This window comes from Chlorocebus sabaeus, chromosome 20 (genome assembly GCF_047675955.1).
Source record: "Chlorocebus sabaeus isolate Y175 chromosome 20, mChlSab1.0.hap1, whole genome shotgun sequence".
Lineage (NCBI taxonomy): Eukaryota > Metazoa > Chordata > Mammalia > Primates > Cercopithecidae > Chlorocebus > Chlorocebus sabaeus.
Window position 1 is genome coordinate 109,753,582 of NC_132923.1, and position 24,043 is coordinate 109,777,624.

Consider the following 24,043-nt stretch of genomic DNA (forward strand, 5'->3'; position numbering starts at 1 on the left):
AGAAAAGCAAACAAAAAATCCACTCTTCCTCCCCGTCATCAGAACTGGCTCCCACCACCCCTGAGAGACAGAGGGCCCCTCCTCCATCTCAGCCCACAGTTGAGGCTTCCCTACTTATTTTTTGCAAGTTAATCTTATTTTTCTCATCTGTTAAATGGGGGTAATAATCCCTCCTCAGAGGATTTTCACTAAAATTCAGTGAGATCCTTGAAGACTTTATTTGTTTGTTTGTTTTGAGATGGAGTCTCGCTCTATTGCTCACACTAGAGTGCAGTGGCACGTTGTTGGCTCACTGCAGCCTCCACCTCCTGGGTTCAAGTGATTCTCATGCCTCAGCCTCCTGAGTAGCTGGAACTACAGGTGCCCACCACCATGCCCGGCTAATTTTTGTATTTTGAGTAGAGATGGGGTTTTACCATGTTGCCAGGCTGGTCTTGAACTCCTGGCCTCAGGTGATCCACCTGCCTCAGCCTCCCGAAGTGCTGGGATCACAGGCGTGAGCCACCTTGCCCAGTCCCCAGTAGACTCTTGATTAATGCATTTATGCACCCACACATGCAATACCCATTGAGCAGCTGCTGTGGGACCGTTACCGTGATGCTGCCCCTCCATCAAGGCCCTCAAAATGGAAGGAGAGTGGCCAACAGCATCCTCACCCCTTCCTGCCATCCTGGTCCTGGCACCTGCAATGATGTTTCTCTGCCCTCTTCTCACCTCTCAGCAGCCCTCCCTCCTGGAAGGCATGAAACTTCATTATCTGGTCTTCGGGTTTCTAAATTTCCCTTCCTTTCTCTGTTCTCCTGTCCTTCCTGTAGCTGTGACTCCCTGACACTGATACTTCCAGCCATCTCTCCTGCTGTGTTTCAACCTGCATTCATCTGGCCTCTTCCCCACTTGAAACCTATTTCCAAGTTTCCACCTCTAACCAGCCCCCATCATCCTGGCCCCTGGCCTCCTGCTGCTTCCTGCCACCTCCGGGTGCTGTCCACACTTCACTCCAGGTGCCCTCCCATCTGTCTCCACTGTCCTCCCCCTGCCCAGGTCTCAGTCCCCGCTCAGCCTCTTCTGGAAGCCTCCTCTTCTCCTGCCTCCTTGTGGCCACACAAGGCCCCTCTGGCCCTTTGTTGCACAGCTTTCGAACATACTTTTGTCATCCTCTGGTTTGGAAGGTGCCAGCAGACAGCCAGGCCATCCCTCGGGCCATTCACACATTTCCAAACCAGTCCAGTCCCATTTAGACACGTCCTGAGATGGAAGCCTCACCACTTTCCAGGACAGCCTGGCCCTCAGCCTGACCCTCAGGATTGCTGCCCTTACTCTGGCTTTCTCCCCTTCATCACCTATACCCGTAGAGCCTTAGCTACGGACTATTTCCTGTCCTTCAGCACCCCTGGGCCTTCTGTGCTCCCTGTGGGAATACTTTTCCCCAGCTCTAGGACTCGCTCAGCCTCCTCCAGAGTTCAGTGCCCCTGCACTGCAGCCAGTCTCTAGGCAACGTCCCTCTGTTAAGAGGGACGTTAAGAGGCAGGGTCCTAGAGGCCAGCAGATCTGGGTTAAAATCTGGCTCTGCCGCATGGTTCCCTTGTGGCCTGGGATCAATGACAATCCCTGTAAGCCTCACTCTCTTCCTTTATGAAGCGGGGACAATAGCCATCTCACAGGCCTGCTACCGCGAGGAGAGCTTTGCACCTCCGCCGCCGTTCTCCTTTCGCATCATAGCACCTTTCATTTCCACTCCTGTGCTCCAGTGAGGCCATCGCACAGGGTGGCTCTGAGTGGGGGCGCTGGAGCCCAGCTGCTGGGTTTGAACCATGGTTCCACTTTTCCTACCTCTGTGACCTGGAGCAAATCATTTCTCTGCTTACTTCTTCATCTGTAAAATGGGATGGTGGCATCTACCTTGTGGGGCTGTTGTGAGGCTAAGACGATATTTCATCACAAGGCCTAACACAGAGTAAGCACTCGCTGTTGGTGACCTTTTTTTTTTTTTTTTTTTTTTTTGAGAGACAAGGACTTAGGCCGGGCACGGTAACTCACACCTGTAATTCCAGCACTTTGAGAGGCCGAAGCAGGCAGATCACGAGGTCAGGAGTTCGAGACCAGCCTGGCCAACATGGTGAAACCCCATTTCTACTGAAAATAATGGCTTCTGCCTGTAATCTCAGCACTTTGGGAGGCTGAGGCAGGCGGGTCACCTGAGGAGTTTGAGATCAGCCTGGCCAACATGGTAAAACCCTGCCTCTCCTAAAAATACAAATTAATATTTGTATGGCAGGCACCTGTAATCCCAGCTATTTGGGAAGCTGAGGCATGAGAATTACTTGAACTCAGGAGGCAGGCGTTGCAGTGAGCTGAGAACGCACCATTGCACTCCAGCTTGGGCAACGGAGTGAGATTCTGTCTCCCAAAAAATAAAGAAAGAAAAAGGAGAAAAAAGAAAAGTAAATGGAATTGCTCTGAAGTGGGGAGAGGGCACCTCTGCCTTGCCCTGGAGAAGTCCCAGGCTTGGAGACCACAGCACCGCAGGGTCTGGGGTGAGCTGGCAGATGCCTGACCAGGGACTCCATGGTCAGCTGCTAGAGCATGTCCTCAAGGTCACCTTCGAGACCAAATCCTTGGCTAGTTCAAGTTAAGTGATGCATGGACAGGATTGGGAAAGGCTTCAGGGAGGAAGCAGCTTTTAAGCTGGGCCTTGGTTAGGCAGGGCCGCCATCAGAGGGACGGTGGAGAGCAAAGGATCAGAGGTAGGCGAGGGCTGGATGGATACAGGGACCAAAGGCTGGCAGTGCTCTTGGCTCATCACCAACTCTGCACCCCTGGGGGCGGTGGGGACAGCACTGGAGGCCCTACTCAGCCCTAACCCCAATCCTCCAAGTCCTTCCCAACAGGGACAATGGAAGGGGTTTCAATGCTCACCTGCCTCAAGAGGAAAGCTTTGGACTGGGGAATGTAGAATGGCAGGGAATTCCCAAACTGCAGGGGCGGGATACACCTGAGGGATGCTGATGGCTCCAAGCATTGGACACAGACTCAACCATGGTGCTGGCAACCAGACCCTTGTCAAGGGTAAGAGGGTCCCAAGAATACCAAGACGCTATGAGCTGAGGGGCGAGGGGGCCCCAGAGAGGGAGAAAACAATGACAGGGCACCAACTGGAGTCAAAAGTCTTTATTGTCCTGCCCCGGGAACCCTTCCCAAAGGAATCCACAGAGCAGAGGGGCGAGGCGGGCGGCACAGGGCCTTGGTGACGTGAAGAAAGGGGGAGCTGGAGTTAGGCAGTGGATAGCCCCTTCAGTTCCCTGATGGCACTGGCTGTGCTGGCAGGCCACCCAGGGGAGCCATCACCAGTGTGACGTCCACCCCTGGGGCTGGGGCTGAGTGCTGTCTACACTGCTTTGTCTACACAGTCACTCTGGCACTTGCCAGGTCCACTCACCTCTCTGGCCCCAAACTGCAGGGGTAGATGGGTCCAATGCTGGAAGGCACTGGGAGGTTGTGGGACAGTGAAGAGAGGACTGCATGGGCTGGAGGACGCCAGATGGGCACACACGTCCCCCAGGGCAGTTGCCGGCAGAAGTCTGACAAAGGGACCAGCCAGCCCCTCTGGACCATTCTAGAGGCCACTGGTGAAGGTCCTAGGGCAGCTTGGCTTATAGAGACTACTAAGCGTACCCTACCCCATGCTGGGACCAGAGCTAATGCAGGACAGGCTCCCAATCCAGCTCTGGTCCCAAGGCCACCTTGACAGGTGAGCCCAAATGTCCTCCTCTCCCCATTCTGGGCTGGGCCGAGGCAGGACCCCAGCAGGCAGTGACGGGAGCAGCTTTACAGAGGGAAGACAAGGCCTTTCAACAGAAGAACAAAGGGGCTTCCAGGGCCGGAGTCACAGGCCTGGGGAGGAGGGAACAGGGTGCTTCTGAGAGGCAGGGAGACAATAAACCCCCGCCTCATGCTGGTCCTCAGCCCTTCCATCCTGCCAGCCCCGATCCCCGGTCCACAACAGCAGGCCCAACCGTGCCTTTTGGGGTGAGGAGAAAAAAATCTGGAACCAAAAGGGATGGCGGCTGTTTCCTCGGGACCCTGGTGGGTGCGGGGCCACAGAGCAGCCATCACCGGAGGTTAAAGACCAAGCTGACAGTGAGGATGATGCCCAGGAGAAGGATGAATGGCAGCCAGGTCTTTACGAAGGCCCCAACACTGACAGAGAGAAAGGAGAGAGCATAGGTGGGCAGGGCCTGGTGAGCAGGTGTGCGGCCCTGATGGTGCTGCCATCCCTAAGGAAAACCCTACAACCACCCCCTCACCCCAAACTTGGTCAATCAAGGAAGCAGGGTGGGCCTGGTTGCTCACTATGGGGGATCACCAGCTATGGTCCTGGTCAGGGGCTGCTCCATGCTCCTGGTGGAGATTTACTGACACCTCGATGGTTGGGAACAGAAGACGTGCTCCCCCTTTCTAGGCTTCACTGGCTCCATCTATAGCCACCCACCTCTGGGGTGAGGTCTCCAGCAAGAGGACCAGGAATTGCAGTTTTGGTATGGAAGCCACATGTGCCCTCTGCCCACGGACTTCATAATGGGGACTGCTGGGAGGTCTGGGGCTGGCAGGGGTCAGCAGTGTTGTGCCTGCAGCAAAGCAGCTGGGAGCCGGCGGCCTGGGTTCAACCTCTGTGTGACCATAGTTATTCTCACGGGACTTCTAAAAGCCATGCAGTACTTAAAAATATCCCTAAAAGTCTTCTTTTCAGAAGCTCTTAATGATGAACATGGCTAAGAGGAAAGCTTGGAGAGGCGGCCAGATCAGCACTAGCCTATGCTGGCTCACGAGTCTGGGCTCTGCTGTGGCCATGCTGTGGGGACCATGGGCGACTCACTCAACCTCTCTGCCTGGGAAGGGACCTGTGGGGGCAGTCATTCTGAGAGGATCTATCTGCTCACTCTACCGGAGCACAGGTATCTGTAGAAGCCTCCCTGAGGAGCCGGAATCATTGTCTGCATTTCACCAAGGACAGCTGTGGCTCAGAGAGACCAAGGCAGTTGCCCATGGTCTCACAGCGGTTAAGTGCCAGAGCTGCATTTGGGGCCCAGGTGGAGCTGGACTCCAGTACAGCCACCTCCCTCTCCACCAGGCCCTCAGCTCGTCACTCTAGAACCACCACGGCTCCAACTGGCATCTAGATGTTCCAACTGTCCCGGCTGACTGAAGTTCGCCAGGAATGGTCTTTCTAGGATCCTTGGGAGAGCAGCCTCTGTGCAGTGTGTGGGTGGGCGGGCAGGAGGGTAGCTCACCTGACGTACTTCCCATAGAGCAGGCAGAAGAAGCAGAGCGTCACCATATTCCAGTTGGTGCTGTTGTTGTAGCGCATCAGATTCAGGGCCAATGCCACGTGTGAGTGGCAGTTGTCACAGCAGAGATTGTGCTGGAGGCACCGGAAGGGCTGGTCAGGACGGGCTGCAAGGGAGTCTCCCCCCTGGTCCCAGCCTGGGGAGTGCTGGTGCCGCCCTGGCCCACCTACCATGCGGTGCTTGTACTCCTCAGAGGCATCATGCACAGCCGTGTCCCACGCGTTGGGCCCGCTAGCATAGACCTGAGCAGGGTCCAACTTCCAGTACCTGGTGGGAGAGAAGGGCTCTGGAAACTGACTTGGCTCCTTTGTGCCCTCAGCTCTACGCATGTCCTCTGAGGCCTGCCCTGTGCCTGGGCCTGAGCTGGGTGCCAAGGTGTGCAGTGAACCAGATCTGGGGTAAGTGTCACGTGGCAGTCAACTGTGACATAGGGTGAGGTGGCCGGTGCCATGGGGGATCCTGGGGGGATATGGAATGAAGTTAGGGGTGCTATGCTCTGAGAGTCTGTGTCCCCACCAAATTCATATGTTGAAATCTTAACCCCCAAGGTGATGGTATGAGGAGGTGGGGCCTTTGGGAGGTGATTAGCTCTCATGAATGGGATCCATGTCCTTATAAAAGAGCCCTGAGGGAGACCCCTCCCCCCTCCACCACGTGGGGACACAGTGGGAAGGCACCTCAGGTCCTCACCAGACACTGACTCTACCAGCACCTGCACCCAGGACTGTCCAGTCTTCAAAATTGTGAGAAATACATTTCTGTTGTTTCTAAGATACCCAATCGATGAGATTTTGTTATGGCAGCCAGAAGGACTAAGATGGGGTGTGAGAAGGCTTCCTGGAGGTGACACCTGGGTCCAGTCTGAAGGAAGAGGGTTAGCCAGGCAAAGAAAGAAGAGGTGGGCATTCCAGGCTGAGGGAACAGCTTAAGCTAAGTGAGAGGCATAACATTGTGCAGGGTGTCCCATAACTGAAGTGACTGAGCCCTCCTGGAGGATGCGGAAGGAGGAACACGGTGATGGAATGCTGGCAGCTAAGGCTGGAGATGCAGATGAGGCCACATGTGGGGAGTTCACCCAGCAGCAAGCACTCTCCCCGTCTCCCATGCAGCTTGCCAGGGTGAGTGGGAGGGAAGCTGATGGTGCTAAAGCCCATAAACCTCAAGGTGGGTGAGGCTCCAAGCACCACAGTGCCTGGTGGGTCTCAGGCCAAGGAGAGCTAGGAGGTCAGGGTGCCCCCTGGCTGTTGTGTAGGGGAATGGCTTGGTGGAGGAGTCTAGAGACCACGGCCTGGACTGGGGCCGCTTAGGGGCTACTGCTTGGAAAATGATGCCCTTAAAGCTGTCCTTGAAGAGCAGCTGGCAGTGAATACCTGGCGGCCTAGAGGCTCCTGGACCACACTGCCGCCTGCCGGAGGAAGCCAGAGCAGGCAGCAGGAAGCCCTGCTCCAGGCCATCTCGGCTGTGTGGGACACCAACTCCTCCTCGGTCCAGTCCCTCCCCCCAGTGCAGCCTTGGGCAACAGGTCACCTGAGGACACTGATGACTGAGGCACTGTCACCAGGCCTGCAGCTGAGGTGGGCACCCAAGACTGCAAAGATGAAGACAAAATGTCCCAAAACCAAACCAGCAATAGCTCCCAAAAGGCTGAACAGTTTTTATTCTCTCCAACCAGAACTTTCCAGCAGAGCTCCAAACAATGCCTCTCTTCTACTTTCCATAGCTCATTTGTTCCCAAAGGGCGGGAGAGTGAGTCTCGAGGGAGACAGATCTGGGTGTGGGTCCCAGCTCTGCCACTTCCTGTGTGACCTTGACCAAGTCCCTTCCCTTTCCTCACCCTTGCCATGGAGTTGAACATACAAACCTGAAGAGCTGTGGCAAGGCCCAGATGGTCTACAGGTAAAGGCCCTAGCCAGGGGCTGGTGCGGCAGGCACTCCGTATGGGGCTGCCATGCTCTGGTGGACCCTGGCTGACTCCCCCTCCACCCCAAATACTCTATCCTCAGGGTGCTGTCCCCTGCTGTGCCCCAGAAGGCCTGGCCCGCCTGGGCAGGAGCAATCTGCCTCTAGAGCCAGTCACATGGGTGTTCATCACTTACTTGGCAGGCTTTCCAAAGGCCATATTGTCCTCCTGTTGAGGGACAAAAGCAGAGGTCAGTAAGGAACTTACATTGGGGCCAGATGACAAACCTGGGTAGGTGGTGGAAGCGCAGTGACTTAGAAGGGGGTATGTCAGGGGTGGGGGGGCCAGAAGTGGTGCCTGGGTCCTGCCCTGGGGCTGGCATGGCATCTAAAGAGCTAGCGGCTGTTCTACAGGAAGAAGGCAGTGTGGTACAAGTGCACAGAGCACTGCATCAGAGGTCAAAGACCTAGGGCTCCAACTGCCACTGTCCCTTCGTGTGGCACCCAGGAATTCTCTTGCTCTCTCTGGGCCTCATTTTCTCCAAGTTCTCTGGTCAGCCTTCTCTGATCTTTGAGGACCAGCAGGAGGTTTCCATCATGGTCTGGCCTCCTGACTCAACAGTGGTGGCCCACATGGAGCCCATTTCCGCGCCCAGCAGTCTGACTGCATTCATAGCAGGGCGGAGGCCCTGGGCCCAGAGGGACTTCCTGTGAGGGAGACTCTGCAGTGAAGTCCTAGACTCATCACATTAGACCTGGGGTACAGGAGTTACACAGAGACAGACTCTGGGTTCAGATCAGGGAGACCCTGCTGACAGACCTGGCCAATGATTAATCACCATAAAAATATATGACAAAGTAATGGATGTGAAAGTATTTTTAAGTACAAAGTGACAGACCTTTGTCGTGTTAAGATGATCATGACAACTACTAATATAAATAGGTTGGTGCCACCACACCCCTTCAGTCCAGTCTCTGACACCTGGAGACAGGATGGTGCGTGCTTCTCTGCTGCTGGCCCACTGGACCAGTCTCGGTCACATCCCCAGGGAACAGACCTGAGAACACAGCTGGTTCATTCTAAAGCCCCACCCCCTCTTCTCCATGACCACACCCAGGGAACCGTATCAGCCTCCCCTGTCCCCCCACCTTGACTCCCACCTTCTGAAGGTCCAGAGATGTGGTTCCTGGATGGTCTGACTCTCCACTCTTGCCTCTAATCCCTACCCATGTCTCGGTACCCCAGGGGTGGGGGCAAAGGGCTGGGTCAGTTACTTAAGAATCCTTCTGGCCACACTGCCCTCCCGGCCTGTCCTGGAGGCAAGAGAAGGGGGAAAGGGGTCAAACACTGGTGAGGGGTACAGGGCCAGGGCCAGGACTGCGGGTTATCTGCGTTCTCCTGGATCTGGGGAGACAGGAAGCCTGCAGGCAAGACAGGACAGCCTTCCACTTAAACCCTGGATCCCCCAGGGTGGGCAGAATGGGGACTCACCGAGACAAAGTAGGGGCCTGCGAAGTCCCGAATGACTCCTGTGGATGTGCAGATGCCCATGTGGCCAATGATGGGGAAAAACCACCTGTGAGGAAAAGGACGGGGAAGGGACAGAGCTTAGGGGATCTTTCAGCCAGTTAAGACAGATGCTGGGGACACTTCATACTGCACAGAAGCATGTGAATATTACGTTTCGTTGATGAATGGCCATTCGGGTGATTCAGAGGGCTGGGGAAGCACAGACAAGGGCAACTGCAAACTGACAGCACAATGGGATACCTCGACATCCCACCAGGACGGCTGTAACTCAAACGACAGCAACACCGATGCAGGTGAGGGCAAGGGACAACCAGAGCTCTCATTCGCTGCTGGTGGGAGGGATGAACTGTTTCTACCATTTATTTATTTATTTTTAAACAGAGTCTCACTCTCTCACCCAGGCTGGAGTACAGTGGCACAATCTTGGCTCACTGCAACCTCCACCTCCCGGGTTCAAGCAATTCTCCTGCCTCAGCCTACTGAGTAGCTAGGACTACAGGTGCACACCAGCATGCCTGGCTAATTTTTGTATTTTTAGCAGACACGAGGTTTCATCATGTTGGCCAGGCTGGTCTCGAACTCCCAACCTCAAGTGATCTGCCTGACTCAGCCTCCCAAAGTGCTGGAATTACAGGCGTGAGCCACCGTGCCCAGACTGTTTCTACCATTGGGGAAAAGTTTGGCACTATACTCTATGCCTCAGCAGCTTCACTTTTGGAGCCCTCTTTGCCCTCACCCCTGGGAAATAACATTTGCCAAAACTCATTGAACTGTACTCTTAAAATGTGTACATTTTATTGTATATAAACTATAATTCAATAAAATTGATAAAAACAACTATAAAGAATCCAAATGTCCAACAGTACAATGAATAAGTGTGGTATAGTTATACATTGAAATAGTCCATAATAATGAAAAAGAGTGTAACTTCTTTTTTTTTTTGGAGTGTAACTTCTTTTTTTTTTTTTTTTTTTTTTTAATTATTATACTTTGAGTTCTAGGGTACATGTGCATAACGTGCAGGTTTGTTACATATGTATACTTGTGCCATGTTGTGCTGCAGCCATCAACTCGTCAGCACCCATCAACTCGTCATTTACATCAGGTATAACTCCCAGTGCAATCCCTCCCCCCTCCCCCCTGGAGTGTAACTTCTGATACACACAACATAGGCTTTCACAGACATAAGGGTGAATGAAGGAAATCTTACACAAAGAACATAACACAGCACTCTGTTTACACGAAGTCCAAGAAAAGGCAAAACTGATCTACGGCTAGAGGTCCACAGCGGGGTGGAATCTGTGGTAGAACTGACTGGGATGGCACAAGGGGGTCCTGTGGGTGTTGGCAATGCTTTCTAGCCTCCGTCTGGGTGGTGGTTACATGAGTGTGTGATATGCAAAAATTCTTTCAGCTGTATACCTGAGATTCGTGCACCGTTTGGTACAAAAGTTATACCTCAATAAGAAAGTTAAAAAAAAAAAAAAAGGTGAGTGGACATGACACCAATGTGGGTGGGGGAGTTCAGGAAAGGCTTCCCTGAGAAAATAACGAAGAGACAGAATGTGCAAGGGTAGAAATTGGAACAGAAGCATGGTGTATGCCAGGAAATAAAAGTTCCTTTTTTAAAAAAACATGGGCATTAAAAAACAACAACAAATCCCAGATGCACCCCAATATGCCACACATAGGAGCCCCAGACCTGTCTGCGTTCTAAGAACCATGGCCCTACAGGACCTGGGTGCTGGAGAGACTGATCCAGTTTAAGGAGAACTCACAGGGCCAGTGGCCAGGTCCTGGCCTCAATGCTGTCTGGGCACGAGCACAAAGCACCTGGCTAGGGGTGGAGGCCAAGCCTCCAGAGAGGCAGTTCAAAAAAGCAGTTACAGGGGACTGGGGTGGAGTCAGTAAAGATTTCACAGAGGAGGTGACTTTTAACCTTGACCTGTGAAAGGACAGAACATTGACAGGCAGAAAACACCACTGCAGAGCAAGAAAGTGGTTCATGTGCCTGCAAGAATGAAAGGGGGAGAGGTCAGCTCAGGGGCCACTGCTGTACCACTGGCAAGAGATGACGGAGGTCCTGACTAGAGGATCAGGGGCAGGGTGGTGAAAAGCACATGGATTCAAAAGATCTTTCAAATGAAGACTGGAGAGTTTACGACTGACAGGACAGGGGTCTTCCAGGTCTACCGCTTTAGCGCTTGAGAGGATGGTGGGGACAGAGTGGTCTTTTGAGAACTGAATTCAGATTCCATCATTCCCCTGCTCAATGACCATTAATGGCTTCCTACTACATTTATAATACACTTCAAACTTCTTCCAACACTGTGGTGGTAATTATCCCTCGATCCTCTTCTCACTCCCCTCTCTAGCTACACTGCCTGCTTGTGGCTCCTCAAACATGCCGAATCCTCCCACCCCATGCTTTCTCTGTATCTGCCCTCTCCACCGTCTGCAACACTCTTCCCCAAGAGCATGGCACAGCTAACTCCTCACTGATTAGGCCTCAGCCTCACTGTCAGCTTCGGAGGTCTTGCCTGAACGGTGTCTTCCTGCACAGCCACCCAATCCCAGATTCCACTACAATGCTTTACTTCCCTCATAGTATCTACTACTATCCAAAATTATCTCAGTTATTTACATGCTGTCTCTCCACTAGCACATAAGCTCAGAGACAGCAAGGATTTTGTCTTGTTTATTATGGCAGTGCCTGCATATAGCTGCAACTCACTAAATATTTGTTGACTAAATAATGAATGAACATCCTGCATTTAAGAGTGGAGTCAGGGGCTGGGTGCTGTGGCTCACGCCTGTAATCCTAGCACTTTGGAAGGCCAAGGCAGTTGGATTGCTTGAGCCCAGGAATTTGAGGCCAGCCTGGGCAACACAGTGAGACTCTGTACCTAAAAAAAAAATCTAAAAATTAGCTGGAGGATCGCTTGATTCCAGGAAGTTGAGGTTGCAGTAAGCCAAGGCCAGGCTCAGTGGCTCACGTCTGTAATCCCAGCATTTTGGGAGGCAGAGGCTGGTGGATGACTTGAGGTCAGGAGTTCAAGACCAGCCTGGCAAACATGGGGAAACCCTGCCTATATTAAAAATACAAAAATTAGCTGGGCATGGTGATGTGTGCCTGTAGTCCCAGTTACTCGAGAGGCTGAGGCACGAGAATCACTTGAACCCCAGAGGTGGAGGTTGTAGTGAGCTGAGATCACGCCACTGCACTCCAGCCTGGGTGACAGAGCAAGACTCTGTCTCTAAATAAATGAATAAACAAACAAACAAATAAAAATTAAAAACAACAAACACACACCAAGAGTGAAGTCATGCTCAGATATCATCTGGGTTGAGGCTTGACTTTGTTCTGGGCAAGTTACTCATTCTCATCTCTCTGTGGATAGTAAAAATTACCTTAATGAGGAGCTACTGTGAGGATTAAATGGATAGACTTATCCATTTACACAGTGCCTAGGACCCTGCCTCTGCTTGGCAGCTGCTCAGTGTTGTCATCTCGAGGTATTCAATACATAAGCACTATCTGACTGACTGCACTAACATAGAATAAGTTGCAGAAGATCCATAGGCCACAGGATGAACACTCAGGATTATGGGAAAGTAGCTCATCCTGATCTCAGGACTGCCCTCCACCCCCATCTCTGCCCCATTCCTTTCATCTGCTTGGGAGGAAGTCTGGGTCCAACCAGGATTCCACATGCCACAGCTGTGCTGGCAGCAGCTGATGGAAATCAGAGTAAAGGCTGGAAGCCCCAGAGAAGAAACCTTCAAAGTGGTTTGTCAGCCTGGAAGCTCCAGGAAGGCAGGTCCAGAGCCGCGTTGTGGACTACCTTCTATTCAGGATCTAGTATATAATAGGTGCTTTATAAAGATTTAATGAATGAATAAATGACTCACTCACCCTGGAGCTCAATCTGGGAAGGTAGGCTAACTCAGCAAAAAAGCCCCACACTGGCTTCTAAGCCTTACTTCCTCATCTATAAAATGGGGACAACAGTATCTATTTTCATAGGTTGACATAAGGATTGAGTGAGTGAACATACAATGTTTAGGACAGAGGAAGCATCTAATCTAGCTGTTTTTTTAGTAGCAGCAGCCATTAAACTGGTTTTTCTTTCTTTTTTTTTTTTTTTTTTTGAGACGGAGTCTTGCTCTGTCGCCCAGGCTGGAGTGCAGTGGCCGGATCTCAGCTCACTGCAAGCTCCGCCTCCCGGGTTTACGCCATTCTCCTGCCTCAGCCTCCCGAGTAGCTGGGACTACAGGCGCCCGCCATCTCACCCGGCTAGTTTTTTTTTGTATTTTTTAGTAGAGACGGGGTTTCACCGTGTTAGCCAGGATGGCTTTCTTTTTTTTTTTTTTGGTTACTGCAGCACTTTTATTTTTCCTTCACAATGACGTGCTGCTGGGGCCTAATGTTCTCACGTAACAGTAGAAAAACAAAATCTGTTCTCATCTCTTTAAAGAATTGAGAATTGCATACAAAAAACCTTACATAAACTAGAACCAGGAATATATTTACAGGTGTAAATGCAAACCGCTTCCACGGCCCACAGTGTTCTGGCAGGAAAACATCAGCTAAGAAAGGAAACTGGGCCCTATGGCTTGGACTTGCCAACCCTGACAGACCCGCAGGACAGAAACAACTGGTTCAGGAGCCCTTGCCAGCCTCCAGAGAAATCCCAGAACACTCAGCCATGATATATTAATATCCCGCATAGATTGGAGACTGCTGGCCATGCAGACTCACCAAGCCACAGACTTGTCTTCCACAAGCACGTTCTGACCTTACCATGCAGTGACCGAGCCACATGTACTAAGGGTTGAAAGCAAAGATGCGTACAGGGTATTAAACAAATACCAAGGGGAACAGTTAACTTGAATACAAGGTCAAAATCAGCAACAAGTTCTACAATCCCGTGCTGATATCAGATACAAGCTTCAAGGACAATTTCTTTTCGAAGGCTTATTCCAGTTTCGTGAGGCCAGCATGAGGTGTATGCATTTGCCAGGGGCAAATTTATACTTCTGAATTAACCCATGCAGCAAATGCTATGCATCTGCTCGCAGTCCATTTAGAAGCATTTGCAGTGGACGATAGAGGGGCCTGACTTGTACTCCTGCTTGCTAATCCACATCTGCTAGAAGGTGGACAGTGAGGCCACGATGGAGCCGCTGATCCACATCGAGTACTTGTACTATGAGCTTGATCTTCATAGTGCTGGGTGTCATGGCGTTGATCTCTTTCTGTATCCTGTCGGTGATGCCCGGGTATATGGTGGTGCCGCCGGACAGCACCACGTTGGTGTACAGGTCTTTGCGGATGTCCACGTCACACTTCATGATGGAGTTGAACGTGGTCTCGTGGATGCAGCAAGATTCCACACCCAGGAAGGAAGGCTGGAACAGCGCCTCCAGACACTGGAACCGCTTGTTGCCGATGGTGATGACCTGGCCATCGGGCAGCTCGTAGCTCTTCTTCAGGGAGGAGGATGCAGCAGTGGCCATCTCCTGCTCGAAGTCCAGGGTGACAAAAATATGGAATGCTTCACGAATCTGCGTGTCATCCTGGCACAGGGGCCATGCAAATCTTCTCTGTATTGTTCCAATTTTAGTATACGTGCTGCCGAGGCGAGCACTAAACTGGTTTTTCATGCAGGATTACCAACATCTCTGAGGGGGTAGACAGATCTTTGGGTTCCATTTCCTCCTCTGATCTCTCCTCAAGACAGGTGAGAGTTCCTTGTGCCACATCTATGCCTAGCTCTGCAATCATCACTATACAGTAATACTACGATGGCTAATTGACCTTTACCTCCCTCCTGCTGGAGGTGAGTCTTTGAAGGTGACATGGTTTGGATCTGTCCCCACCAAATCTCCTGTCAAACTGTAGTCCCCATGTTGGAGGTGGGGCCTGGTGGTGGGATCATGAGGCTAGCTTTCTCATAAAAGGTTCAGCACCATCCCTTTGGTGCTGTTCTCGTGGTAGTGAGTTTTCCCAAGATCTGGTTGTTTCAAAGTGTATACTATCTCCCCCCTCACTCCCTCTTGCTCCTAATCCCGCCATGTGAGATGCCTCGCTCCCCCTCTGCCTTACACCATGACTGGAAGCTTCCTGAGGTCTCCCCAGAAGCAGAAGCCGCTATGCTTCCCATATAGCCTGCAGAAGCATGAGTCAATCAAACCTCTTATCTTTACAAATTATCCAGTCTCAAGTATTAGTGCAAGAATGGACTAACACAGAAGGGAACATGAACCGTTTGACAGGAACAGAGCATCTTATTCATCTTGGTCTTATGAACACCTGTACACAGATCTGAACAGAAATGGGCTATGAGCTGCTTTTGGCCCACATGATCAGGCATTGTGGTGCCTCCACCTCACGCTGCTACCACTCTCATGCCACAAATGGTGTTTTTTTTTTTTTTGAGACGGAGTCTCGTGCTGTCGCCCAGGCTGGAGTGCAGTGGCCGGCTCTCAGTTCACTGCAAGCTCCGCCTCCCGGGTTTACGCCATTCTCCTGCCTCAGCCTCCGGAGTAGCTGGGACTACAGGCGCCCACCACCTCGCCCGGCTAGCTTTTTGTATTTTTTAGTAGAGACGGGGTTTCACTGTTACCCAGGATGGTCTCGATCTCCTGACCTCATGATCCGCCCGTCTCGGCATCCCAAAGTGCTGGGATTACAGGTTTGAGCCACTGCGCCCGGCCACAAATGGTGTTTTTGAGAATAAGAAAGGCCAAAGAGAGTTTAGGATCACAAGACAGTTTTAGGAAAACCAATACATTTCCTGAGTATCCCTCCCTGTTATTTTCTTTCTTTTTTTTTTTTTTGGAGACGGAGTTTTGCTCTTGTTGCCCAGGCTGGAATGCAAAGGCACAATCTTGGCTCACCGCAACCTCCACCTCCTGGGATCAAGTGATTCTCCTGCCTCAGCCTCCTGAGTAGCTGAGATTCCAGGCATGCGCCACCACCAGGGCTAATTTTGTATTTTTAGTAGAGATGGGGTTTCTCCATGTTGGTCAGGCTGGTCTTGAACTCCCGACCTCAGGTGATTCGCCTGCCTTGGCCTCCCAAAGTGCTGGGATTACAGGCGTGAGCCACCATCCCCGGCCCCTCCCTGTTATTTTCACACTAATATTTCATTTTCTTCACAGCACTAATCACTATCAGGTGCTCTTTTATTAGCTTACTTACTGTCTATCTCCTTCCACTATTACTTAAACTATCAAAGGTGTAAAGACCATATCTCCTTTATTCATCACTGTATATTCGCATCACCTAGAACTATCTGGGAACACAGGGGTCACTTAGCACATGTGTTAAAAGAACACTGAATGAATTAATGTACACATTTTCCTAAGATTTTATTTCATTATTTGAGATGGAGTTTCACTGTGTTGCCCACGCTGGAGTGCAGTGGTGCAATCTCGGCTCACTGCAAACTCCACTTGCCGGGTTCAGGCAATTCTCCTGCCTTAGCTTCCAGAGTAGCTGGGATTATAGGCACGTGCCACTATGCCCAGCTAATTTATCACTGCGTTGGCCAGGCTGGTCTCAAACTCCCGATCCACCTGCCTTGGCCTCCCAAAGTGCTGGGATTACAGGCATGAGCCACGGCGCCTGGCCCAAGATTTTATTTTTAAATAACAGTTGGATGCTCTTATGTGCATAAGTATTTGAAAACACAAAATAATTCAAGTATTTTAACATAATTCAAAAACTACCATCTTTTTAGAATCAGCAACACCTAAGGCCCCAAATGATCCCTTCTCCACATCACCACTTGGCTGTTACTGATATCAGGGGAACAAGTTATCCCATCAGGTGAGAGTGGATAAAACATAGGGCAAAGAGCAAGTTAGATCAGAAAACTGAGTTCTTAATGCCTTTGCTTATTGGGGTGCGAATCTGATCAAGACACTTAATGCTACAAGCAGCTCAGCTTCACCATCTGAGAAGATAACCCACCTTAGAAAATGGATGTTTTTTTTTTTTTTTTTTTTTTTTTTTTTTTTTTCCTGAGACAGAGTCTGGCTCTGTCGCCCAGGCTGGAGTGCAGTGGCCGGATCTCAGCTCACTGCAAGCTCCGCCTCCCGGGTTCACGCCATTCTCCTGCCTCAGCCTCCCGAGTAGCTGGGACTACAGGCGCCCGCCACCTCGCCTGGCTAGTTTTTTGTATTTTTTAGTGGAGGCGGGGTTTCACCATGTTAGCCAGGATGATCTCGATCTCCTGACCTCCCGTCTCGGCCTCCCAAAGTGCTGGGATTACAGGCTTGAGCCACCGCGCCCGGCCAGAAAATGGATGTTTAATTCTGAGAAGATGGATGTTGAAGAGCTTGGCAAACTGTCCAGCACGGTGAGGAGAGGTTATATTTATCAGCTGTCAAGGCTGAAGCAGGAGGGCAAACCACCTCTCCCCATTTGAGAGCTCCTCCCAAAAGGCGGCAAGTGGTACCAGAACACCTGCTTCTTCCCTGACAAAGGCTGACGTTATAGAAAGAACTTTGGTCTGTGAGGCGACAACCTGGGATCTAAACCCGCTTTGCAACTGAGATGGCACGTGAGACAAAGGGTTGGACTCCCAGATCTCTGGGGGCCCTTCCAATGTTGACATCCCAGGATCTCGTGTGGTCCCAACCAAAGTCCCACTCCTGCTCCCAGACCCAGCAGGATGTCGAATATGGTAAGCGACCAGTAAGCATTTGCTCAATGAGTGAATAAACCAGTGAATTAATAAAAATGTCTCCTCAGATCCGATGAAGGACTCCCTCTTCTACACACTCACAGCTCGAGTCTCCCAGCCACTTGCCCTTTCCTGTTGGCCTACAACTCTCTACCCGGCTACACCAGGTGTATTGAGAGGAGGGAGCGTGTCCCAACCGTGTGCACAAATTGGCACTGCATGGACGGCGGGGTTCTGGTGACTGGGCGAGACGTGCGGGCCAGACCCGAGGAAAAGGCTTGCTGCGCGTCGGGGCCGGAGGCTAGCCCGGGCCAGCCGAGGGACACCGCATGGACTCCGGTTCTCCCTGGGCCCTCCTCGTCCCCAGGCGGATGCCGGAAGAGACTCACGTGAGCACCGGGATGGGCGTCCACACCACGCAGTAGGGGAAGCGGCTCCGTTCCACGTCCATGGCGACGCCGCCGGAGCCGTGATATTGCTTCATGTCCGTCTCGGCCGCCGTCGGCGCCTCCACTTCCGCCATCCTGGGCGGGGGTGGCGGCGGCGGCGGCAACAAGAGCGGAGAACCCCCTTCCGCTTCCGCCATGCTGCGCGCGCCCCGCTGCGACTGGCCCCGGCTCTAGTGGCGTCACTTCCGGGAGATGGGGTCCGCCCCGCTTGGCCTTCCCCCGGGAATCCGAGCCGCGTCCTTCTGGGCCCGGCCAGCCCCGCCCCGCTCCGTCTGGGCCTGCCAGCCCCGAGTCTTTGCCGCTTACGCCCCGCTGCAGAAAGGATTCCCTCAGGCAGTTCGCAGTCTAGCGCCGGAGACTTATAAAGAACTCTGTAATTCAGTACGCTGAGGGCTCTTAGGAGGTGTGGTACAGTCGCTGTTTATTGAGCACTTCTTAGGTGCCAAGCACTTGACACGAATTGTTTCTAATCCCCATAAATTGTTTCTAAACCCCATAATCCCCATAGACATCCAAATTAAGTATTTCCCTCCTGTTACAAGTGAGAAACTGAGGTTCAAGAGGTGAGGTGAGAGGCCACGATTCAAACCGAAGTCTTTTTTGGGGGGGGGGGGGGCGGAATTTTTTGCTCTTGTTGCCCAGGCTGGAATGCAATGGCACGATCTCGGCTTACTGCAACCTCCACCTCCCAGGTGCAGGCGATCCTCCCGCCTCAGCCTCCCGAGTAGCTGGGATTACAGGCGTGAGCTACCACGCCCGGCTAAGTTTTGTATTTTTAGTAGAGGTGGGGTTTCACCATGTTAGCCAGGATGGTCTCGAACTTCTGACCTTGTGATCCGCCCACCTTGGCCTCCCAAAGTGTTGGGATTACAGGCGTGAGCCACCGCGTCCGGCCCAAACCCAAGTCTTATACCTCCCTTGCCCTTTTCATTCTGTGGTCCTCTCACGAGGTAGTGGTAGCGTAAAGGAATGAGAGACTACAATTGTGTGTGCGCACGTGTGTGTGTGTATGTATTTTATTGTATACACAGGGAAGACCTGCTGTAAGATAGGATATTATTGAGTCTTGGTGTCTGCCATGTGGCACGGGAGTAGGGGTATGGGTGCAGCGGTGCAAAGAAAGGAAGGCCGTGCAGAGCACTATGTACAAGAGTGTGAATACTTACTGGAGTAAATGATAAGCCTTAGATGTGATCCAATCCCTTCATTGTACAAATGGGAAAACGGGCTCAGGAAAGTTAATTGTTTGAGATCACACACAACCATACTTACAGAGAAGCCAGGCTCAAATGTTGGAGCCTTTTGGCTTTTTAAAGGATACCAAGACAGACAAAGGAAATGAAGTCTACTGGGGTGGGGAGGGGAAGTGGGGGAGAGTCCAAAGTCAGAAGGAGGACTCTCACTAAAAATCAGGCTTAAAGAAAAAGAACAAAAAGAGTAATCAGGTAAAGGAAGGTATGGACAAATGCACTCGGGAAGTTAGGAGCTTCCCATTTGGGGAAGGTCCTTCTTCCATTGAATTACCCTCCCTCAATGCTGATCTGTGGAGAGCTTGCTGTCCTGTTTGTAGCACCTAATATTTTCATGTTTTTTTTTGTGGGGGATGTCTGTCTCTGCTATGGAACTCTAAGGTCCTTGACTTCAGTAGCTGGCACAGTTCCTGGTGCAAAGCATACGCCCACTAGATGTTTACTGATTTATTAAATGATTGAATAAATTGATGTTTTATAAAGACCTCACAGATTCACAGGTGTGATAATGATTACGGTGGGTTAGAAAGTGATTATAACCCACTCTAAATTCTTTGAGCACATTTGTACCTCTCCTTGACCCCTGTGCAGTGTGTGATCCTTGAAGGGCAACAACCAGCATCCAGCACAGGGTTTGGAATAGATTAGGTGTGTAGTTTACAGTTGTTGAGAATAAATTACATTACTTCTTGATTCAATCACTGTAGATATCTAATCTCTTCTGGACCACAGGCTGTGAGGAAGGGCTGTGCCTTAGACATCTCTCTACCATGACTGTCAACCCATAATTCTAGCATAGGGTTGCTGGGTACCCTTTAAACATTTATTGTAGGTATTGATGAATAACCAACCAAAGTAAGTCTCTCAGGACCTGCCATAAGTTTGGTAGTACTAATATACGTACCACATTTAATCTGCCAACCTTCAATGGCTTCTCATTGCACTTAGTATGAAACACAAATGTCTTACCATGGCTCACAAAGCCCTGCACCATCTGGACCACGCCCCTTCCTTATTTACTATACTACAGCCATCCTGGCCTTTTTTTCAGTTCCTCTCATGCAGTCCTTCATATTCCAGGGACTTGGCACACACTGTTCCCCTCTGCCTGAAATACTACTCCTACCCACTTAAAGTGGCTAGCTTTCATTCTTCCTGTCTCAGATAAAATACTACTTTCTCAGAGAGCCCATCGCTGGCCTCCCAATCTAAATGAGAAAGCCCCTGTTAATCTCCTGTTCTTTTTCTTCATAGCTTCTTTGTAGCTGTGTACTATTTGCCTCCCCCACTTGACTGGAAACTCTGTTTGTCTTGCTCACATGTGTATACCCAATGCCCAGTATAGTGCCTAGCACATGGTATTTGTTTAATCAATATTTGTTAAATTGAATGAAAAGCAAATACTTACAGGCTTGGTATCATATGCTGGTTACAGTCTAAACGCAGGAACCTAGCTTGTTACCTGCTACCTCTTGGTGTCTCAAGTCTTTTTAATGGGCTTGGGTTGGTGGGCACAGTGCTCAGGCAGAGGGTCAGACCACAGAGCCCTGGCTCCTTTCCTAAGGTCCACATCATCCTACCCTTGGCCTAGGTAGCTGCAGAAACAGGGGCATGAGGAGGGCCAGGTACCTGGAGATAGAAGCCAGATCCTCTGGGGCCTGTCTCCCAGGCTTGGCTTGCCCCCCACCACAACCCATCCACAAGATTTTTTTTTTTTTTTTTTTTTTTTTTTGAGACAGTCTCTATCATCAGGCTGGAGTGCAGTGGCATGATCTCGGCTCACTGCAACCTTTGCCTCCTGGGTTCAAGCGATTCTCCTGCCTCAGCCTCCCAAGTAGCTGGGACTACAGGCGTGCGACATCACACCCAGCTAATTTTTGTATTTTTAGTAGAGATGGGGTTTCACCATGTTGGCCAGGATGGTCTTGATCTTTTGACCTTGTGATCCACCCGCCTCAGCCTCCCAAAGTGCTGGGATTACTGGCATGAGCCACCATGCCCAGAGTTTTTTTTTTTTTTTAAATGATGGATTCATCCCTGCAGAACACTCCTTCTCACATATACACCTTGGTTCTCTCACCCAATTGTAAGAGTCTCTCTGGCCTGTGCCCTGGACTCCTCTGCTGTTGCTTCCTCATCACCCATAAACAGATGGGAAATCTCCATCAAAGACTAATATTTCCTTCCAGGCTTACAGGATCACAGCAGGGTCCTGGAGGAAGCTCCTGTTATGGCTGAGCTTGGGACAGGATTGATAGGTTTCAGAGCTATCCCTCCCCCAACACACACCCCAACCTAAAATAGGAATGACCATCTGGATCCACTTATGGGTTTGGCTGGGGGAGGGAAGGATGCCAGAGCTGAAACTGTCAAGCTGGGAAACCTTTGAGGGTAAGATGCTGCTTATTTGAAGGGTGAGCTTGGGGCATTTCCTCTCTTGGTGGGTGTCAGAGCACCCCCTCAATTGGCCCCATGTATAAGTCCCCAGGACTCACAAATCTCCTCTCTCAGGCTATCTCGCTACTGGTTTTCAAGGCCCCTCATGATGCCCTCAAATTTTCTTTCCAGATTCATTTCTCATAGTCTCCTTTGGGACTTGCCTGGAGTTAGCCTCACTGGCCTGTTTGCCCTTCACAGAATGAGTCCTGCACTTCATACCTCGTGTGTTTGCTCACACCGTTCCCTCATCGGGGACGTCCTTCCTCTCCTCTTCTACACTACTTTCAAGGTTTCAGGCAAATGCTCCCTCTTTGCTCCCAGAGCACGAAGGCTGTGTTTCCACCTATTGAATATTCATGTGTACTTGCATTAGCATTAGCTGTTTACATGTCTGTCGCTCCCAAGAGACTGTGAACTCCTTGAGAAGAGGACTAACTGGATCTATTGGTCCCTGTATCCAACCAGGCAACTGGCAGAGAGGAAGTGCTCAGGTAATGTCACTGGAGTTATTTGTTGACTGTAGATGGTCTCCTTAAGGGCTCTAGGGAAGAATCACCTCAATCCAGGGAAAGAGCCTGAGCCAGGGGCATGCTGCAGTGTACGCAGCATGTGGGAGGGCAGCATCCTCTCTTCTGCTCAGCCCTCTCTGGCCCCTGGAAGCTGGGCCTCTCTCCATTCTGACTCCAAACCTTCCCATGGTGGGGAGGAGATTAAGGGGACCAACTCAGTGCAAGAAACCATTTTAGAGCAAACCCACTGGCCCTTTAGACATCAGAGTTCACAAAACGACTTCCTTTTCCATTCCATTTTTTGTTTTATTTGGAAATGGAGTCTCCCTTTGTTGCCCTGGCTGGAGTGCAGTGGGGCCATCTTGGGTCACTGCAACCTCTGCCTCATGGGTTCAAGTGATGCTCCTGCCTCAGCCTCCTGAGTAGCTGGGATTACAGGTGCCTGCCATGACGCCCAGCTAATTTTTTTTTTTTTTTTTTTTTTTTGAGATGGAATCTTGCTCTGTTGCCCAGGCTGGAATGCAGTGGCGCTATCTTGGCTCTCTGCAACCTCTGCCTCCCAGGTTTAAGCAATTCTCCTGCCTCAGCCTCCTGAGTAGTTGGTACTATAGGTGTGTGCCACCATACCTACAAATTTTTGTATTTTTTGTAGAGATGGGGTTTCACTGAGTTGGCCAGGCTGGTCTTGAACCCCTGACCTCAGGTGATCTGCCCACCTTGGCCTCCTGAAGTGCTGGGATCACAGGCGTGAGCCACTGTGCCCAGCCCCAGCTAATTTTTGTATTTTTACTAGAGATGGGGTTTCACCATATTAGCCAGGCTGGCCTTAACTCCTGACCTCAAGTGATTGTCCACTTTGGCCTCCTAAAGTGCTGGGATTACAGGTGTGAGCCACCAAACCCGGCCTCCATTCCATTTTATAGATGGGCTAAGTTACCCAAGGTTATAGAAAGCACAGCTAGGACCAGGATCTAAGTCTCCCACTTTGGGGTGCCCAGTAAAGCATGATGGCTACACATGTGGACTCAGGAGTCAGGCAGCTCAGTGTTTGAACTTCAGCTCTGTCAGTATCTGTCGCACCTTAGAAAAGTAGAAGAACCTGTTAGGGCATCAGTTTCCTTCTCTCTAAAATGAGAAATAGGCCAGGCGTGGTGGTTCACACCTGTAATCCCAACACTTTGGGAGGCCAAGAGGGGAGGATTGCTTGAGCTCAGGAGTTTGAGACCAGCCTGGGCAACACAGAAAGACCTCATCTCTACTAAAAAAAAAAAAAAAATTAGCTGGGCATTGTGGCACATGCCTGCTGTAATTCCAGCTACTTGGGAGGATTGCTTGAGCCTGAAGGAGCCGCAGTAAGCCACTATTTTTTTGTTTGTTTATTTATTCGAGACGGAGTTTCACCCAGGCTGGAGTGCAATGGTGTGATCTCGGCTCACTGCAACCTCCACCTCCTAGGTTCAAGTGATTCTCCCTGTCTCAGCCTCCCGAGTAGCTGGGATTACAGGTGCATGCCACCATGCCCGGCTAATTTTTGTAGTTTTAGTTGAGATGGGGTTTCATCATATTGGTCAGGCTAGTCTTGAACTCCTGACTTCAGGTAATCACCCACCTCGGCCTCCCAAAGTGCTGGGATTACAGGCGTGAGCCACCACGCCCAGCCAGTGAGCCATTATTAATTTCATCATCCAGGTATTAAGCCTGGATGTTGATAGTTATCTTTTCTGCTCCTCTCCCTCCTCCCACCCTCCACCCTCCAGTAGACCCCAGTGTTGTCTCCTTTGTGTTCCTAAGTTCTTCTTACTATTTTTTTTGAGACAAAGTCTTGTTCTGTCACCTAGGCTGGAGTGCAGTGGCACGATCTCAGCTCACTGCAACCTCTGCCTCCTGAGTTCAATTGATTCTCATGCCTCAGCCTCCCAAGTAGC

The 24,043-nt window shown here is 51.0% G+C and overlaps 1 protein-coding gene, 1 non-coding gene and 1 pseudogene across 3 annotated transcripts; all 3 read right to left on the reverse strand.

Annotated features, from left to right (window-relative positions):
• Positions 1–3,153: 3,153 nt before the first annotated feature.
• On the reverse strand, positions 3,154–18,072 carry TMEM222 (transmembrane protein 222). 2 transcript variants are annotated; one of them, XM_007979845.3, is made up of 6 exons: positions 17,861–18,072; positions 8,737–8,821; positions 7,442–7,473; positions 5,516–5,612; positions 5,289–5,419; positions 3,154–4,197 (listed from the first exon to the last, which is right to left on the reverse strand). In XM_007979845.3, the coding sequence occupies exons 1-6, from the start codon at positions 18,055–18,057 to the stop codon at positions 4,110–4,112; spliced, it is 630 nt and encodes a 209-aa protein (XP_007978036.1). In that variant the 5' UTR covers positions 18,058–18,072; the 3' UTR covers positions 3,154–4,109. The 2 variants fall into 2 exon arrangements, with proteins under 2 accessions (XP_007978036.1, XP_007978035.2); XM_007979844.2 differs by having other exon boundaries at positions 5,289–5,612.
• On the reverse strand, positions 13,131–17,854 carry LOC103225292 (actin, cytoplasmic 1-like; annotated as a pseudogene).
• Positions 14,320–14,426, reverse strand: LOC119626551 (U6 spliceosomal RNA). Its single transcript, XR_005242703.1, has one exon. It is a non-coding gene; the product is annotated as a U6 spliceosomal RNA (small nuclear RNA).
• Positions 18,073–24,043: the final 5,971 nt, after the last annotated feature.

Coding starts and splice junctions, on each gene's coding strand:
- TMEM222 (XM_007979844.2), bottom strand. CDS start 18,057: ATGGCGGAAGCGGAAGGGGGTTCTCCGCTCTTGTTGCCGCCGCCGCCG. Junction 8,822..17,860: donor ACGCCCATCCCGGTGCTCAC/GTGAGTCTCTTC, acceptor TTTTCCTCACAG/GTGGTTTTTCCCCATCATTG. Junction 4,198..5,288: donor CTCTATGGGAAGTACGTCAG/GTGAGCTACCCT, acceptor TCTCTCTGTCAG/TGTTGGGGCCTTCGTAAAGA.